Genomic DNA, 18,974 nt, shown 5'->3' with positions numbered 1-18,974 from the left:
ATCACTCAGATCAATACCTTTCTTTAACTATATTTGCAAAAAGGGAAATCGTCCTGAATACATAATGATGGGTATATTATATTTGTGTGCATTTTATATGTGTGGGTATTTATTTATACATGCTGTACATTCCCCTTACTTGAAAAGTCACATCCTCTGGTTTTTAGAAGCCATTATCTTAAGTTTTACCTCAGGGGTTTGATGGGAACATCTAATTCTCTTTTAATCTGCTCAGAACTGAGTTTCTTTCACTATGTAAAAGCTGTGTGGCTAGCTTGAGAAAAAAAAACATTAAACCCACCTGAAATAATTGGGAATGTGCAAAACAGGTAGAACCTCATTCAGTAATTGTGTTCTCATAAGACATGTGTAAAAGTAAAATCAGAATCTGGCCTATCCAGGGGTAAACAGGGCACAGCACCTATTTGCATGGTTATCAGATGTGAGAAGCTGATCATGAGGTGAAAGACTGAGAGCTGTGCTTTATGTAAGGCTTTTTTCCCCCTGATCTGTGGTTATGTAGAAGAACTCTAATCACTCCTATTAAGTGTGGATTGTGACTTGAGTGGGCATTGGTGGAACAGCACATCCGTTTTACTGCCCTGAGCATTGCAAGGTATCTTTGAAGCAGCTGCTCCTGACTAGCCACAGGACACTTAGCATCCCCTTAGAGACACACACACACAAAAAAAACCCTCTCTGCTACTGCTTGGTTGTGTGCAGTGCACCCCAAATTCTTGTTGCTGGAATCCAACCTGAACTCCCCCTACTGGATTCTGTTGAGGTAATTCCCTGTAAGGAAAATGAGCGCATACAGGGAGACGTAGTGAGAGAAATATTGAATAATATACACACAGCACACAGATACACTGTACAGTTAATGTAGGTTTTTACGTTCAATAAACGTTTAAGCAAAGTCCACACACAGTCCAAGTCATTCACCGGTAAAGGAATCAGTGTTCAGTCCAGGGATAATACGAATATCAAAGTCCAGTATCAAAAACAGTTCAGTAACAGACTTACATCAAATCCAAGGATAACAGTCAATAGGGAAAAATGGAGGAATGGCAACTCTTTCCAATGGAAGGAAAACAGACTCACTTCTGAGACTCTCTTCTGAGACTTCCAGAGACTAATACAACCCAGGTTTCTGGCTCCATCTTATGGCCATTTGCAGAACCACACCCAATTGCAGTTTTTGCATTCTCTTAAAGAGACAGTATTAAAATGTCTATCCTGGTTTATATATTTCCATCCCAAATAGCTGTTAGGTGACTCACATTCCTAACAGATTCCATACTTCCTCACATTTGGCAGTCCAGAAAACCTGAGGGCCCAGGCCTCAAATTCACTCAGTTGGTACTAAACAGAGGTAAGGGAAATTGTGGGGGAAATTGCGTGTGTAATGTATTTATTATATTAACTTCATTGCTATTGGACTGTTTTGTTTGCTGCATAGTGGAACTGCATTGAATGGAGAAGAGAAGACTGCTAGTTCGACAGTCCCCTCGAGACCAGATGGGCAGTACACAGATCAATCCAATAAATGGATGGATGGAGATAGAGATAGACAGATTAGATAGATTAGATATACCGATAAACGATAGATAGATAGATAGATAGATAGATAGATAGATAGATAGATAGATAGATAGATAGATAGATAGATAGATACGGATGGACAAACAGGCAGATGATAGAAGGAAGGAAGGAAGGAAGGAAGGAAGGAAGGAAGGAAGGAAGGACAAGGATGCCAGGATTACATCTGAAAGGGGGTTACTCAGCCTGCTTTTTGGACTCATCAGAACACGTCAAATCAGAAAGGAAGCGCCCTGGCTGGGTTCGCACCACAGGCTCGTCCGTGGTGAGTTATGTGGTGGTGGGATCTACAATCCTTGTGAGAAAAAGGCCAACCTGGCCCCAGAAAGGCCCCTGTTTATTTCTCCCGCTGAGGGAAGAGAGCGGGGGCGGCCTGCGGTAGCTCCGCCCCGACGGCCGTCTCCTTCACGGGCGCGGAGAAGCTGCTGTCGATGTGTTGCTAAGCTGGACACGCGCTCGCCTCGGCCAGACGCCCGTTCGGTTCGATCCCGGCTGAACGCCCAACCTGCGCCGCCGCCGCCGCCTCGTTGATCTCGGGCGAGGAGCGGTTCCATCCCCTGCGCGCAAAGGTAAGAGCGCGCCGCGTTCCGCTCCCACCAAACTTTCTCGGTTCCCGGCCGAGGTAGGGAGGCTACCCTCCCACCGCGATCGGCCGGCAACAGCGGGAACTGTCCGTGGTATCGCAGTGTGAAAGGACCCCTTGGAAATAGCTGAAGAGGAAGCAGCTGATAACTCGCTATGAGAAGAAATAAGGGACGGGACGGTCTTTCTTCAAGATCCGTGTCTCTCTTGGCTAAGTGGAAGTTCTCTCGAATTAGCCCAGGGAACTGGGCTCAGGGATGAACTTTAAAAAGAGCCGGCCGTAGGAGTGCCTCTGAGAACACGCAGAGTGCCTCAAAGCTGCTTACTTCCTCTTTCTGGAATGGCAGGGAGACAGGGATCTTTCCAGTTTAAATACTTGATTTCCAGAACCGGCTTTTATTTTTTTTAGGCTCATTATTTAGTGAGATCCAATATAGTATATTTGGCTACCTGAAGATGTGATGTCAAAGTTAAGAGAAGCATTGAAATCCCCATCCTTACTTACTAGCCCATTCAGTGGGCATGGTAGAGTGAATCCAATTAAATACTGTTAAGAAATTAGCTCATTTTAAAGAGTATCCAGTGGATTATTGCCCATTAATGCTTCATTTTTCTATTTTGGAAAATGAATCAGGTATAAACTAACAGGCAGCAACAAAAAGTGGCTGATCCAATTCCATTTCTCTGTTGGTTGTTGTCCAGCCTCTCTGTAGGGTACCAGATTCTGTGAAGGGATTGTGCATTGCCATTTTCATTATCATTTTAGAATCATTTTTTATAGTTTGATGCCATCCAGACATATTGGGTAAGGTAGTGTGTGCCCATTGAAAAAGGGGGTGATAAGATTGGAAAGCACCAAGCTGAAGGCTATTTTATTTTTCAAATAGGCTGTTTTGGTTGTAACAGTCATCATTATTAGTATTTGTAATATCACACTTACCATCCAGATGTTTGTTGGTTCTTGATTTCTCAAGATGGGAGTGACTCACCCCTGGGGTTCATTTTTTTTTAAAAAAGAACAGTTTAACACTACATTTGAAATGATTGTTTGCTATAATTCCTGATATCACTTGTCCTTGAATCACTTGAATGGGGCCTTATTTGTTTTTCAAAACAGGTTATGTATTCAGTGCAGAAACTTTAAATCCCATTCATAAATTATATGTTCTGTGCATTTGAATGATTTGTGTAAAGACGCAAGGTTCAATGAAAAAATGACATAATATGGATATGCTGAATAGCAGTAGTTAAAATTGTTCCTAAGAGTAAAGCATGAGTTGACATCCTGAAATAATGCATAGGAGGTTTACCACATTAAAATTGAAATGATAGTAGAATTTCTGAAGAAGGGAGGACCTCTTTGCAGAGTTCTGAAATAAAGGGTATGTGTATTAACATGAATGTAGCATTCTATATACAATTTAGTATGTCTGTGACTGTAACAGAATTTGAAATTTGATAACTGAGACTGAATTCCTTATGAGAAAAGAGTAAACAAGTGAAAGATGGAAGCCTTCCAGCATCTCAAAGGAAGAGGAATATGAAGAATATAGTACAGTAGATAAAACCCTAGTTGGTCAAGCAGGGGCTTTACAATGTATTCCGGTAACCAACATGATTTGTTCTTATGATAGTACTGTTCATAGAAAGTCATCCTGTCTGACAAAAATCTCATATTTCAATTCAGAGCAATGGATTTCAACATTCACAGTAATTCTGTTTTATCTGATTTAAGCCTCAGTTTGTTGACTTTTATTCATCCCATAATTATGTATACATGCCTGATCTAATTCTCCATTTTATCCATGAGATTAAATGAATAGAAAGAGAGAGATTGATAAATGATACTTTTTGCATAGACGCATTTATAACTCTTCAACAAAAGCCATCTTCATGGCCTCTTCCAATGTAATTTATGAGGATGAAAAGGAAAGGAGGCAAAATAAGACCCAGAAGTCAATGACCAGGCAGCAAAACAGACTCTTCCTGCCATAACATTAAGGTTCTCAATCATTTCCTAAGTTACTCAGAAGAATAAGATGGCTGATGATATCAATATCATATATCAATATCATATACCTCTTAGTTGTTTTAATATACAAACACATTCCAGTTACATTAATAATAGTTTAGAACTGAAATATTTCATAACACTAAAGGTCTTGTATATGTTGGCATTTTATGAAAATATTGGGTTCGATCTCGGAGGATGTCGAGAAGAACACCATAAACTGGACTGTTACCTTCCAAACCAGCAAAAGGGGAAGGAGGTGTTTCCTACGTTCCTCTTCAACCTGCTGTGTTGCCTAGAAATCTGTTTGATGTAATTGGTGACACTTCTGCAGAAAAGTGGCAGTTTGCAGCAAGGCAGAGGGAAAAAGAAATAGATGAAAACTAGAAGCTTCTGCCTTTTTTATGCAGAAGGAAGAAATAGCCCAACCTATCAAAAGCAACACCGATGGAGATAGAACAGGATGATGAATGAATGGATGAACCTGGATGAATACAAATCACCTGCACCAGATAGTTTACATCCCAAAATTTTGAAGGACTGGTAGATGTAATATCAGAGACGCTGAATGTAATATTTCAAGTTCATGTTGCACAGGGGAAATACCAAAGGACTGGAAATGTAACAATGTGCTTTCAATGTACAAAAAGGTGGGGGGGGGATCCAGAAAATTATAGACCATCAGCTTAATATCAATATCTAGGAAAATCCTGAAAAAGATAATGAAGCAAGGGATTTGTGAGCACCTAGAAGGTGATTAGTAATAGCCAACATGGGTTTGTTAAAAATAGATCATACCAGACAAACCTTACATGATATTGATAAAGCAACCAAATTAGTGGACCAGTGAAATGTTGTGGACATAATATAGTTAGAATTCATCAGCACATTTGATAAAGTAGACCACAATCTACTTCTTGGTAAGAGAGAACAATATGGGATAGACCAGAGGTGTTCAAACTTGCATCATCATGGCATTGTCACGACTTTTTCTTTTCTCTTCACTAAATCAAGTGTGGCCATGGCCAGCGTGTAACGTATCCAGCCTGCAGGCTGTGAGTTTGACAGCCCTGAGATAGATAGTACCAACACAATTGGATGACCACCCACACTTAGCAGTTAGTCCTCAATGGAATTACATCTACCTGGAGGGTAGCATGCAGTGGGGTACCACAAGGTTCTGCCTTGGGCCCAGTAGTTTTCAACATCTTCATAAATGATCAATATGAAAGAATAGAAGGGGAACCCATCAAATTTGCAGATGACACCAAGGTGGGGGTGGGTGGGGAATAGCCAATACTTTAGAAGATAGGCTCAATATCCAGAAGGATCTTGACAGACTTGAACACTGGGCCTTATCCAACAAAATGCAATTCATTGGAGAGAAAAGTAAGGTCCTTCACCTAGGCAGGAAAAACCAAATGAATAGGTATAGAATAGGTGGCACTGTGTAGTAACTGTGAGAGAGATCTAGGTGTCTTAAGGGACAATCACTTAAGTATGAGCCAAAAGTGTGCTGATACAGATACAGATTAACAGAGTTGGAAGGGACCTTGTAGGTCATCCAATCCAACCCCTCACCCAAACAGACCCTACACAATTTTTGACAGATGGCAGCCCAGTCTCTTCTTGAAAGTTTCCAGTGATGAAGCTCCCACAACTTCTGAAGGAAAGCTGTTCCATTGGTTGATTATTCTCACTGTCAGAAAATTTCCAAGTTGAATCTCTCCTTGTTCAGTTTCCATCAATTATTCCTTGTCTGGCCTTCAGGTGCTTTGGAAAATAGCTTGACCCCCTCCTCTCTGTGGCAGCCCTAAAATATTGGAACACTGCTATCATGTCTCGCCTGGTCCTTCTCTTCACTAGACTAGCCATACTCAGTTCCTGCAACTGTTCATCATATGTTTTAGCCTCCAGTCCCCTCATCATCTTGGTTGCTCTTCTCTGCACTCTTTCTAGAGTCTCAACATCTTTTTTATAGTGTGGTGACCAAAACTGGATCCTGCAGCAGCTGCAAAGTCCTAAGATTTACCAATAAAGAGATAGTGTCAAGATAAAGAGAACTGATAGTATCGCTTTACACTGCACTGCTGAGATCACACTTTGAATACTGCATCCAGTTCTGGTCACCTTGATGCAAAAAAAGTGTTGAGACCCTGGAAAGTGTGCCAAGAAGAGCAAGAGATAAAGGATCTGGAGGCTAAATCATATGGTGAACAGTTGAGTGACCTAGTTATGTCCAACCTATCAAAGAGAAAGAACACGGGGGGAACATGAAAACTGTCTTCCGTTACTTGAGGGGTTTGTCATAAAGAAGACGTGATTGGCTTGTTCTCTGGGACACCGGAGATGTAATAGGTGGAAACTTATCAAAGAGAGAGTAAGTTCCCGCTTACTTTCTTGTAAGTAACAAGAACTGTGGATGTTCAGGAGGGAGAATATTTCTACAGATTATATGTCATCAGTTTGCTGTTGATTCTTGGGGAGTACATAAATCTTATTACTTGTCTTCAAGAACTGTTAGTCTAGGGACACTTCCGGCTTGTGGTGCTTCGGTGCAGGCAGGATTCCGTGACTGTGCACGGTTTCTGCCTGTGTTCACTGCCTGAGTGCCTCGAGCCATTTGGCTTCGGGGCTAAGCCACCTTTGTAGAAGGTGGTGAAGACTGGGGGGTTCTGGCAGGGACGAGAGACATTGCATCTCTCTTCCCCAGCCGGCTAAATCTCCCTCTCCGATGGCAACTGAACGGCGGTCTTAATGGCCGCCACTTAGAAGAGCTCAGCCGGGAAAAGGAATGTGCTGGAGGGGTTTGTGAAGAAATGAAACTGATTTTGCTGACCGGGACAAAGGAACAGTGAAAGTATCCTGGTATTTAACACCTATTAAAGACACATTGTTCCCAGACTGAGTAAGCAGCGAATGGATATCAAAGGGAAAACTTTTTTCCTTTTCACTCTCCTTCCAAACGGAACAGCTTTGAGAGAAATCGGAAACCCGCATTGAAGGTATGCTAAATGCTAAAGACTATGCTAATGCCCAAGGGATATGGTTTTCTAAATATTTAAAGAAAATTTTTTCTTCTGCTGTGAGTGGGAAGGGAGAGGAAAAAAATTGAAGTTGAAAATAAGGAGCAGACTGCCTAGAATTTTAAAGAGCCATTTGAACATTAATAAGACTTCAAAAGACATACTATAATTGGAATTTTGTGATTTAATAGCAACCCCAGAAAAAGAAATGGAAGAAGAGAAAAAGTGCTAAATGAAATAGTCTATCTGGATTGTTTGGTGACTTTGCATCTTTTGGGAAACTTGTTTTTCTTTGTTTAAAAACACTCAGGTGGTTGTTTTGGGAAAATTTTTTCCTCTTTATAATGGCACCACTTTTGGATGAATTTAAAACTGAATATCTAAAATATAAAAAGGAAGAACAAGACTGGAAAGATACCTTGGACATTCTTTTTCAATCTCTAGAAATGGCGGTGCGTTCCTATGGAGAATTGATTGCGCAGCAGGATAATTGGGACAAAGAAGGAACCATTTTTGATGAACATGTGACCCTATTGGGGGAGAAGAAGGAGGAAGAGGAAAAGGGAAAAGGGATTTTAAAACCTAAAGAAAAAACCAAAAAAGATAAAAATGAGTTGAAGGGTAGATATAAGGTTAGAAAACAACAGGAAGGGGGAAAGCACAAGAAGAAAAGGTAGGTGGAAAGACAAAGGGGGAAAAAGGGTAAGGAAAAGAATAAGCAAGGGAGAAAGGAAGGGGTGAGAAGTCTCAATGAGGGGAGGCAAGATTTGAAGAAACAAAATTTATTTAGAGACAATGGGTAAATCTAATTGAAAAAGGGATTCTGTAAGGTACATAAGATTGTGTTATTATAGGCATTTATAGAATAAAATGTTTAAGATATAAATATATAAATAAGTATCAATAGGTACGATTAAAATGGTTTTGACAGGGGTACTACCTATATTATATATCTATAAATTTCTTTGTTATTGTCGTTCTTTCTTTTTTCTTTTTCTCTTTATATAATATATTGTGTGACTTTAGAATGTGCTAAACAGAATCCCAATACAAGTTATGTGTGATATTAAGTATTATTAGGTTAGGGGAAAGAGTTAAAGGCGTCATACTCTAATTAGTGTACAGGAGAGGTTTTGTTTAAAGAGAAAAAATGAATGGATAGCTGAGAACAGACAAAGAATGTTAAATATTATGACTTGAACTGAGATAAGTAGAATAAAACTAAGAGAGTTAAAAAAAGGAAGAAGCTATATAGAAAATGGAAAACGGTAATAAGATATGGAATGATATATAAAAGGAATATGATTTTTGAAGAGGTGTCTGTACGATGAGTTTTAACCCGGGATCAAGCAATTTTCAGAAAAGATGTTTATGTTTTTATGTTTTATGTCTTGTTTGTTTTTTTATTGGAAGAGAATAATGAAAATGTATAAGACAGATGGATATAAAAAATGTACACAATCTAAAATCTAAAGTTAAAGAGATATAATTTGAATAAATAGAAGGAAAGGAAGTAATAAAGAGAAGTTTGGGATAAGATGAAGATGAACAGATAAGGTAAATATATATATCAAATTGTGCTTGTTTGGAAATGTGATAACTTGGAATAATTCTGTCTTTAAATAAGATGTTGTATTGGCTTTTTAGGAAAAAAAACTCTTATGTCATTATATTTTATGTTTTGTTTGTCTGTGTATTGTTTTGGAAAATCAATAAAATTTGTTCAAAAAAAAAAAGAACTGTTAGTCTAGAGTACAGTAACTCATAATAAAGCGTTAAATTAGATTTTAACTTTTGAATAAAATGTGTTTATATAAAAAGGAGTTAACTTGGATTGCCATGAATGATGGTAAGTCATGCAATTTACTAATCCATTTTGTCTGGCAATTATAAAAAGGCTATAACTGATCTCCCTAAACTTGGTTATAAAGAAGCATAGGGGTCACCACGAAGTAAGCTATTTCTATATGAATGAATGTGATGCAGTCATTTTTGCTGTGTAAGCAGTTCCTGCAAGAGTTTCCCGTGAATATAAAAATATTTTAAAGTATTGTTCAATGAGCAAAAATGTTTATGGCTTCCACATATATATTAAGAGGGTTCCCCTCCCTCACTTTTAGTATCCACTCCTGTTTTAAAGATGGGACATGGCATTTTTGTTAATAAGCATTCAGGGTCCCCAAAAATGCAGTGCTACTCTAGATTAGTAGGTTTTTTCCCCCTAAGAAACAGTGAGGCTTAAGGATATTGGAATAACCAAAGTATGTATTCTTTCTAAAAAAAAAGAATAATCTATATAAGTATTTTCTACTTTCAACACTTATTTATTCATCTTGTTCCTCGGTGGAAAAAAGGGCTCCTTGATTAATTTACAATCCTAGTTACAAGATAGTCTTGTAATCTGAAGGCATGAAGCAAAAAAAAGGGGGTGGGAATTAGCTTAGGCACTTGTCATAAGAAAACAGTGATTACAACCTTTCCTTAGGAGAAAAAGAACCTGGTATCGCTAGTTTTTCAGCAGGAATAATAGAACAACCCAGGTTCCTATCTAATCTCCTTCTGCCACAGCCTAATGAAATACTTCCTATCTTATCAACAGTATCTTCTATAGAAATACCAATAACTCCTAAAATCTCCCAAAATGCAGAATCCTAAAATGATATATTACTATCAAATTAAATTTCTTAACTGTATGCTATTCTAGGGTCAGCCTGCTAGTTTTTCTGCAGACTGCTTTTTATTTACAATGCATTCCATCTAGAGTCATGAGCTCTGCAAGAGACAATACACAAGGATCACAGCACACCCACCCACTCACATACCTTTGAAATGATTGTGTTCATCATCCCCTTGTAGGCGCAATATTCCTTCAATAAATACATTTAGCCAAAGCCAAAATAGGATTTATGGGCTTCATTTGATTTCCAGCTCTGATTTGGCTTTGACCTCTTTACTATTGCCTCTTTTTTTGTCTTCTACTTAGGCAGATGTGAAGAGCAAAAGTGCTTTCTTTGCTTAGGACAAGAGAAATGGGTTGTCACATTGGAAATGGTACCCTCAGTGTAATTTGTTTACACTAGCTGCCCCAAATTTATTGTGCTTTTTATGACTCAGTTGTAGAACAAATGGTCTGATCAGTAGTTCATTTCTCTGATAACATTTTAAAAGCTGAAATGTATATCTAATGAAATGGCTCTTACAAGCCGGAAATTAGGAGGTTGTTCTGTGTGCTGAATATGAATAGGAAAACCAAAGGGCAGATCTACACTTTCTGCTTGTACCACTGTCCGTGCCAGCCATCCATTTTTTGTGTGTGGGCAGGAACAGATGATGTCATCTTCCATCCAATTCTAGCCTATCACAAAATGCAACTATTGCCTGTATTTTAAAATGCTGGTTCAGAACTGCTGCTTTCCATCCTAAGCCTTCTTCAGCCATTCCAAGGGGATGGTTTGCAGCACTTCTTTCTGATCTAGTGACCAACCCAGGTCCAGTTGTCTAGAAGGCCTGGCACATCCCTACTATTTTAAAAATTATGTTGTGGTTGATCCAATAATGGTCCATTAAATAATTTTTCCTCACTCTCCATTTTCCCCTCCCCCTAGAAGTTCATTGCTCCAATCAACTCTGATATTTCCCAGTGAGATGCTTTTGGTTGCCAGCAAACTAAGCATGACCTTGCTTCCCTACCTCTTTATATCCTGTTTCCCCAAAATAAAACCCAACTGGAAAATAAGCCCTAGCATGATTTTTCAGGATGCTCATAATATAAGCCCTACCCCCAAAATAAGCCCCAGTTAAGATAATCAGATGGATGCATTTAGTATCGTATTTCCACAAAACTAAGACCTGACTGTAAAATAAACCCTAACGCGTCTTTTGGAGCAAAAATTAATATAAGACCCAGTCTTATTTTGAGGGAAACATGGGTAGTACTGCAAAGGGGGCATGGTTACTCACTGGTTAAAGACACTAAGCTTGTCAGCTGGAAAGCTGGCAGGCTGGGTTCACGACCCAAGCGCTGCACAACAAGGTGAGCTCCTTACACTTGTCCAAGCTTCTGCCACCCTAGCAGTTTGAAAGCATGCAAATGCGAGTAGATAAATAGGTATCATTTCAGTGGGAAGATAACAGCATTCCATGACTCTCAACGTATAGTCATGCTGGCCACATGACCATGGAAGTATCTTCAGGCAAGGCTGACTCCCTCAGCTAAGAAACGGAGATGAGCACCACCCCCTAGTTGGACATGTCTGTACAGAGGAGACCTTTACCTTTATAATACTGCAAAGCTTCACTTCCCCCAACCCCATTCCTTTTTTTAAAAACGTGAAGATGCAACATAGAATCATTGGAACTAACCTACAAGCCTCAGTGAATGTGAAACACTGGCCCTATAAAACTGCATCTGTCTGTAAATCCAGATGGCAGGTTGTCTCATGTCAAACTGCAATCTGAGGCATACCAGTCCAGTATCTGATTATTATTTTTTTAATATGAACAATGCTGCGCTTCAGTGGTTAGATGGCTTTGATATTAGTATTTGAACTCAGATCTTTTTAACATTTATTTTTTATTGTGTTTTATTAACCTAAGTGAAATGTTAATATATATTGTTAGTCCATGTATGATATGCCATAATCTAAAATAAATAAATCCAGATGGCCCAGACTCTGTTAGCCTCTTGTAAAGAGCAGGCTGATCTCCCACCCAGACCTTTGGGCTAAGTCAACTCTATTGGCTGATTTGTTTGGTTCTAATCCTAGGATTAGAAGTGGAATGTTCTTGGATCTCACACATAGGTTTATCTTTATTTGTTGCTTCTGGTTATTATTGATATCGTTTTATATCAGGTGTTTTTGTTTAACTTTTAATCCTTTAATATTCTGGTACTTAGAGACACAGTATTGTGAGATGGGCATCTATATACATTGTTAAAATGAGACATAATAAAACAATAAATATTCTTAACTCCTTGCAGACTGTATTATGCATGGCTCCAAGCACAATAGATTCTATGTATTTGATTAGCTGTGATATGAGGTAATTGTTTCCAGCCAGGAAACAATACTACATATTTTAAAAAGCAGACCTTCTAGTTATATCCTTGTCATAAATAATTTGCAATAACGTGTAACCACCAGATGATTTTTTCCTCCTGTACTTTTAGCATATGTTTGCCAAAATGATCTTTAGAAGAACTCACTGTACAACACTTTTATTATACTGGCATTTACCTATATACAATATTTATATCACACATTTCCATGAAAAATTCAAGATGGATAAATTCCTAAGAGATTTGCTGTCATTTTCATGTACTTTTTGATTTTATGATTACATTGCTAAGAAAAACATTCACATTATACACCTTGCAGAGTCCTCTTGCAGTGAAACTGACAAATATTTTTTATTTAATCAATTGGTAAAGCTGCACATCTCAACAAGTGACATAATAAAGGAGAAGCCACTGTTATCAGATCCAGTGAATTTCCCAATGGGGAAATATACAAGGAAGAATTAAGGACACAAATGCCAGGGTTAAACTGAGTAGATAATAGAAAGCACCACTTTACAGGGGAACTGTTTCTTGTACTCATAAGAAAAATTACCAAATGAGTCTCCCATAAGTCAGTTTTATGGGATTTCCACTATCAAATTTTGAAGGTGACTTTTTTTTCCTTATATTAAATGAGGAAATATCTGTTTTATCATATGTCAGGAAGTAGCAGAGACAATCAACACACAGCTAGGTAAGGAGATCTTAAGCTTTATAATAACATTAATAGGCTGATGTAAAGAGAAACATAAAAGCATAACATACCAAGCAAGATAATCTCACCAGCTGTTGGGAACCCCAGTGAAGAGACCACAAAGGCCAGGTCCTGCACTGTGCTAAGCACTCAAGCCTATTCCGAAGTTCAAATTACCTTATTAAGTTCTGGCACCAAACAACATAACCCTACTTCCATGGTAATGGGACTGCAGGATCTGACCTTGACTGGATAGCGCATAACTCTCAAACAAGGGTTCTGAGAACATAGCTGATAAGCCAGTAGTAATCTAAACAATCTACAGCTGTGTGAAGATTCCCTCCCTTTTCCCTCACTCATGAAGCAAGAATGAAAAACAAGCAGGTTGGCTCAGAATGAACTCTAAACTTCTAGAATGTTCTAGAATGTTCTTAATACAAAGGAGAAATCAAAATATGTCACTAAACTCCTTTATACAATAATACAATGGTCTTCCAGATTGCCACTACACCATCTCATATCTTTCTGACTTAGGGAAAAGAGTATCAAAATATTAAAAACACTAATAGGATAGCAGGGTCACTATGGCAGTGACATATATGTCATTCTTAGGGTTGACACCCAAGTAGGCATCTATTCACTTTCATTGTTGTTCAATAAACACCACAGCAATTAACTCAATCTGGAAGTCAGGTGGCCCCATTTAATCTTGGCAACGCCTTGGCTGTTTTTTTTTTCTTTCTCCTTGTAAAATGTTTGCCAATTACTTACTTTTAATAATAAATTCACTTCAGTTCATATACACATCTAACTGTAGGCAGGATTAATCATCTTATATGTTAGCAATTCATAATTCATCCTAGTGAAAGGGGAAAACAGCATACATGGAAGAGAGTAAACTTCATTTCTAAGGCATTCACAGCTTATCTGGATAACTTTTTTTAAATATGCGGCATCAGCATTTGCACATAAGGAAGGTTAAATCCAAACACTGGCATTTTTAGAATTAGATTTGCTGAAATCAATTAAATTTAAATTAAAGTTTTGCTGATGGAAAGGAATCTCATCTAAGAGTGTCACCTTACAAAATAGATCAGACTGGAAAGCAACTCAACAGGAAGACTAGTAGTCTATTCCAGAATTCCCCAACTTTCCAGCTTTGTGGACCGGTGGGAAAGGGTGAGAGAGGGGATGGTTTCACATGAGTGGCCAGCAAGCATGTATGTGCAGTTCCATTTGAGTGAGTGATATACACATGTGCCTGCCATTCATGCAAATGGAACATGAGTGCGCATACTTGCCTGCTGCTCATGTAAGTGGGGATTGTTGAGGTAATTCCCCGTTAGGAGAATGAGTGCATACAGGGAGACGTATTGAGAGTAATGTTTGAATAATACACACAAAGAACACAGATACACTTTACAGTAAATGTAGGGTTTTACTTTCGATAAAGGTTTAAGCAAAGTTCAGAAAAACAGTCCAAAGTCATTCACAGATAAAATCAGTCAGTTTGCAGTCCAGCATAATCCAATAACAAAGTCCAGTGTCAAAAACAGTTCAGTATCAAACTTACATCAAATCCAAGAATATCAGTCAATTAGGAAAAATGGAAGAACGGCAATATTCTCCAACAGAATGAAATAGAGACTCACTGAGACTTCTTCTGAAACTAAGACTAAGATAACCCAGGTTTCTGGCTCCATCTTATGGCCATTTGAGAAACCACACCAAATTACACTTTTAGGATTCTCTTAAAGATACAGTATTAAAATGTCTATCCTGGTTTATATATTTCCAACCCAAATAGCTGGTAGGTGACTTACATTCCTAACAGGGATACACATGTACACACTTACCCACTTGCTTGCTATTTCTGTGGCAAACAGCTCACAGCCCACTAATGGGCTGCGGCCCAGAGGCTGGGGACCCATGCTCTATTCTATTGAGATAAACAATACTACTACAATTTTGCAATTCTGATTGCGCTTTGGTTTCCCTTCCTCTTACAGTACATTGAGTTAGGATGAGCCATTCTAAATTTCTTCTTAATGGCTATCTGTTTTCCCAGGACTTAAGGTATGCATCTGTATCTTTTGTTTACATAACAATTTCTGAATATCTCTTTCCAGCCATCTCCCTTTCTACAGAAAAAAAAAAAGTCAAATCATGTTCATGTTCAAGAAAAACACATGGATACATTTATGAAGTCACAGCAAGAGTCAAGATTGCCTCTGAAGAATATTTCACCTTTTTAATTTGAAACCTGCATTAGTTTAGATTATCAGAATTGGAAGAGACCTTGTAGGTCATTTAATCCACAAATACTTGATGGATATGTCTAAGCTGAAATAAATAACTATCCTTATTTCGTCTATGATACTTTTGTTTTCTTTAGATGGCTTCGGTAACAGATGCCAGATATGGACCCAAGAATGTTTCAGACCAGAACTTTGATTATATGTTCAAGCTCCTGATCATTGGCAACAGTAGTGTGGGCAAGACTTCCTTCCTCTTCAGATACGCTGATGACACTTTCACACCTGCCTTTGTCAGTACAGTGGGAATTGACTTCAAAGTGAAGACTGTTTACAGGAATGACAAGAGGGTAAAACTGCAGATTTGGGTGAGTACCCATGATTCTCACATCATTTACTCTGGGCACAGATTTAAAGGGTTATTATCAGTATAATTTCCAGATTATTCCTTGATTGTGGGAAAGCAAGTTTTATTTGCTTGCCTGCATTTTATTTGGACAGAAGGCTGAAGCTACAGTATGTTCATTGCTTGTTATTGCAGAGGATGGGCAACCTTTAAATATCAAATAATTGCACTTAACGTTTTTTGAGCATCTGGGTTCTACAGTGAGCAATGGATTTGCCTTGGATTTTCTTGGTTAATTTTCCTTAGGTTTTTGGAAGGGGTTATATGAATTCTATATTTTTTAGTACTTTATTATAAACAGATGCATTCGGTATTTCTTTCTGGAGATTTCCTAAATCAGGGGTCCCCAAACTTGGCAACTTTAAGACTTGTGGACTTCAACTCCCAGAATTCTGGAAGTTGAAGTCCACAAGTCTTAAAGTTGCCAAGTTTGGGGACCTCTGTCCTAAATAAAGCAGTGTGCTTTATTTACTTACTTGTACACTGCATTTAGACAATGATGTTAACACATTGTAAAATAGGAAAGGCACTATCCTAAAGGTGCTTTTTTCAAAAGGCAACTGGACTTTGTTTTTCCTTGAAGATGTTTTGCTTCTCATCCAAGAAGCTTTTTTTAATTTTGGAACTGAACAACTGAAGAAGCTTCTTGGATGAGAAATGAACCCTCTTCAAGGAAAACAAAGCCCAGTTGCCTTTTGGAAAAAGCACCATTGGGACAACCATGGCCTGGATGACTGAGACTCTCCATAGACAGTAGAGGCACTAGTTACTTTTCCCTGTGTTTCTTCTTGTCTACTTACTGATTGTAGCATTGTGGTTGAGCCCACACAGTGAAAGGCTGGAGATCTCCAAGTTCCTCTCCTAGAAACCTTCTGGGTCTCTTCACTATAGCTCTGTCTTCTGCCAAGTTGTGATATTTTGGAAGTTCTCCATCTGTTTTTCAGGGAGATGCCATTATCTGCCATTACCTTAACTTTGCATGTGGAAGAGACAGGAGTCACACAATCTGTCTTACTGGCAAATAAAAGGGAAAAAAATTGATAGAAAATATGCTCCATAGTGTCTTTCCTACAAAACGATCAATGCAGACAAAATAACACAGGATTGCCAGAATTACAGACTTCATAGAAAAACGTTAAACAAGAACATGCACAAGAATATGTAAAGTTCTGAGCAGATCCCAGGGTGATGGTGATTTGACCCTGTTTACAAATAACCCTGAGGTGCCGATATACAATATGCACGAGATGCCAATATAGACGGCATAAAAGTATCAGTAAATAAATGAATAAAATATAGTACATACAGTATACAAGATCTAAATTGGTAGAAACAATGATCATCAGAGGAACAAACTTAGAGGAAAAGTAATTAAACTTAATGCCGCTCTCAGCAAACATTATCCAGTTCTTCTAAAAAAAATAAAATAGAAGACTCTCAGCACAGATATTATATGTGTGCCGATTTATTACATGGATAAATTCTTTTTCCTACAAATTCCAACTTTAATCTGAGAAAGAAGGAGAATCTCAGCTCTTTCCCACTGCCCACTTCAACACAAAGCTTCTTTCTCTTTTTCTCCATAAGGTTTGCAGAGGGCCTTGGGTAATCTGTCTTTGTATGTGTGACTCAGGACATACAATTTTCTATGTACAGATGCCTGTGGAGATTCTTAGTCATTCCAGGTCATAGTTGTCTCAAAAGTGTTTTTTTTTTCTCAAAAGGCAACCAGGCTGTTTTTTCCTTGAGGAAGGAGGAGAAAACTGCCAGTACCTATCCATCCCTCGCATCACAACTGATAAAGCATCTAGGATGAGAAGCAAAACTTTTTCTTCTTCTTCCTCAAGGAAAAAAAAAAAACAGTCCAGTTGCCTTTTGAAAAACTACTTTTGAGTTTCCATGTACAGATTTAGATCCCCTGTGTGAGATGAATACTGGAGATATCTAAGCCTATCTGGCAACAAAAAAATGGCAAACAGGCTTCAGGTTTGTGAAAGCAGGCTCACTATTCACAACTACGAACAACCTCCACACATTGGCAGGTGTTGCAAAATAGGCTTCTCAGTGAAATGTCATTATGTTATATAATTATGTTATAATTCCCCCATCAAGGAGCCAGGCTGATACAGTGGTTAGAATGCAGTATTGCAGGCTAACTCGGCCAGGAGTTTGATCCTGACTGGCTCAAGGTTGACTCAGCCTTCCATCCATCCGAGATTGGTAAAATGAGGACACAGATTGTTGGGGCCAATGTGCTCACATTGTAAACCACCTAGAGAGGGCTGTAAAGCACTGTGAAGTGGTATATAAGTACTATTGCTATAATCACTCTTTACAGCTCTTTAACTGAATCTTGTATTATAACCTTAAAATATCTATCATACTGGAAATCTACAAACCACCTCCAATTTTGTAAGCATTTTCACATTGCAACACAACACTACCCCTACACTTCTAGGAAAGGATTCCTCACTGTGTTATATTGCAAAATATCTATGAATTTGTACATGGATGAGAAAAGAGATTTGAAAGCTACAGACTGTATTTAGGTGTTTAGAAAACAATTTTTATTCATTTCTCTGTCTTGCCAGTTGGCCTTCCTAAGGAAGTGGTTTTTTGAGGACTGGCCACGTCCATTATGGTATACATTTTGTTACAACACCCAAGACACATGCTAAATAATATTAAGCATCTGTTTAAACAGTAGTGTTTTGATGGATTTCTCCTTTCTCAGGGAAGGAATTGACAGTATTTGTTTTACAATTGGATCCTGTCCTGGAAACGGCACACTTCCCTATCTGGAAGTGTTGCCTTTTCTACCCCTGTTCTGCTTGCTTTAGTGGGAAAATAAAGCCTAACTAGATTTTTGAGGATATGCTGAAAAATCTGTAGTATTAAGCTACACTCATTACAAAAATATTCAATAAACCACAGTAGGCTTCTAAAAGGATATTAATAGTTTTGATGAATGGCAGGAGTATGTTTCCACAGAAAGAAGTGCCCAGCTGCAAGTAGAAATCATAACAGCCTACTATTTTTGTGAGCATAATTTAAGCAAATTGAAACTTGACAACCACTAATTATGCTCAATGACTCTTTCATTTTTCCCTTTTTTATCATTTTGGCTGCAGCTGCCTCGATGTAAAATCTGTTACCATTTTTCAAAACACATTTTCATTACTGGCACGAGGCACATCAAATTATGCAATGCACGGGAGCTAAATGCTATACTTTTACCTCTTTCAATGAACTAAAATAGTCTACAGTTGTAGTGCTATAATTCTAAACATTATTTGTGGTATAGAGGTTAGAAATACATAATTGTCCCCCCTCCCCAACAAA

General features: G+C 38.3%; 1 protein-coding gene across 2 annotated transcripts in view; it reads left to right on the top strand.

Annotated features, from left to right (window-relative positions):
* The first annotated feature begins 1,290 nt into the window (after positions 1-1,290).
* Positions 1,291-18,974, top strand: part of RAB3B (RAB3B, member RAS oncogene family) — a 55,226-nt gene continuing 37,542 nt past the window's right edge. The window contains exons 1-2 of one of the 2 annotated variants that reach the window (XM_087929914.1): positions 1,291-1,372; positions 15,367-15,594. In XM_087929914.1, coding sequence (XP_087786040.1) covers positions 15,367-15,594 — 228 coding nt within the window. In that variant the 5' untranslated portion in view covers positions 1,291-1,372. Of the gene's footprint in view, positions 1,373-1,815; positions 2,169-15,366; positions 15,595-18,974 lie in introns of those variants that run through there. The other variant, XM_026707077.2, reaches the window with a different exon arrangement.

The sequence above is a fragment of the Pseudonaja textilis genome, chromosome 3, assembly GCF_049901715.1.
Source record: "Pseudonaja textilis isolate UNSWEBS1 chromosome 3, rPseTex1.2, whole genome shotgun sequence".
Taxonomy (NCBI): domain Eukaryota; kingdom Metazoa; phylum Chordata; class Lepidosauria; order Squamata; family Elapidae; genus Pseudonaja; species Pseudonaja textilis.
The sequence above is the reverse complement of the archived record's forward strand: the minus strand, read 5'-3'. Positions and strand labels throughout refer to the sequence as shown.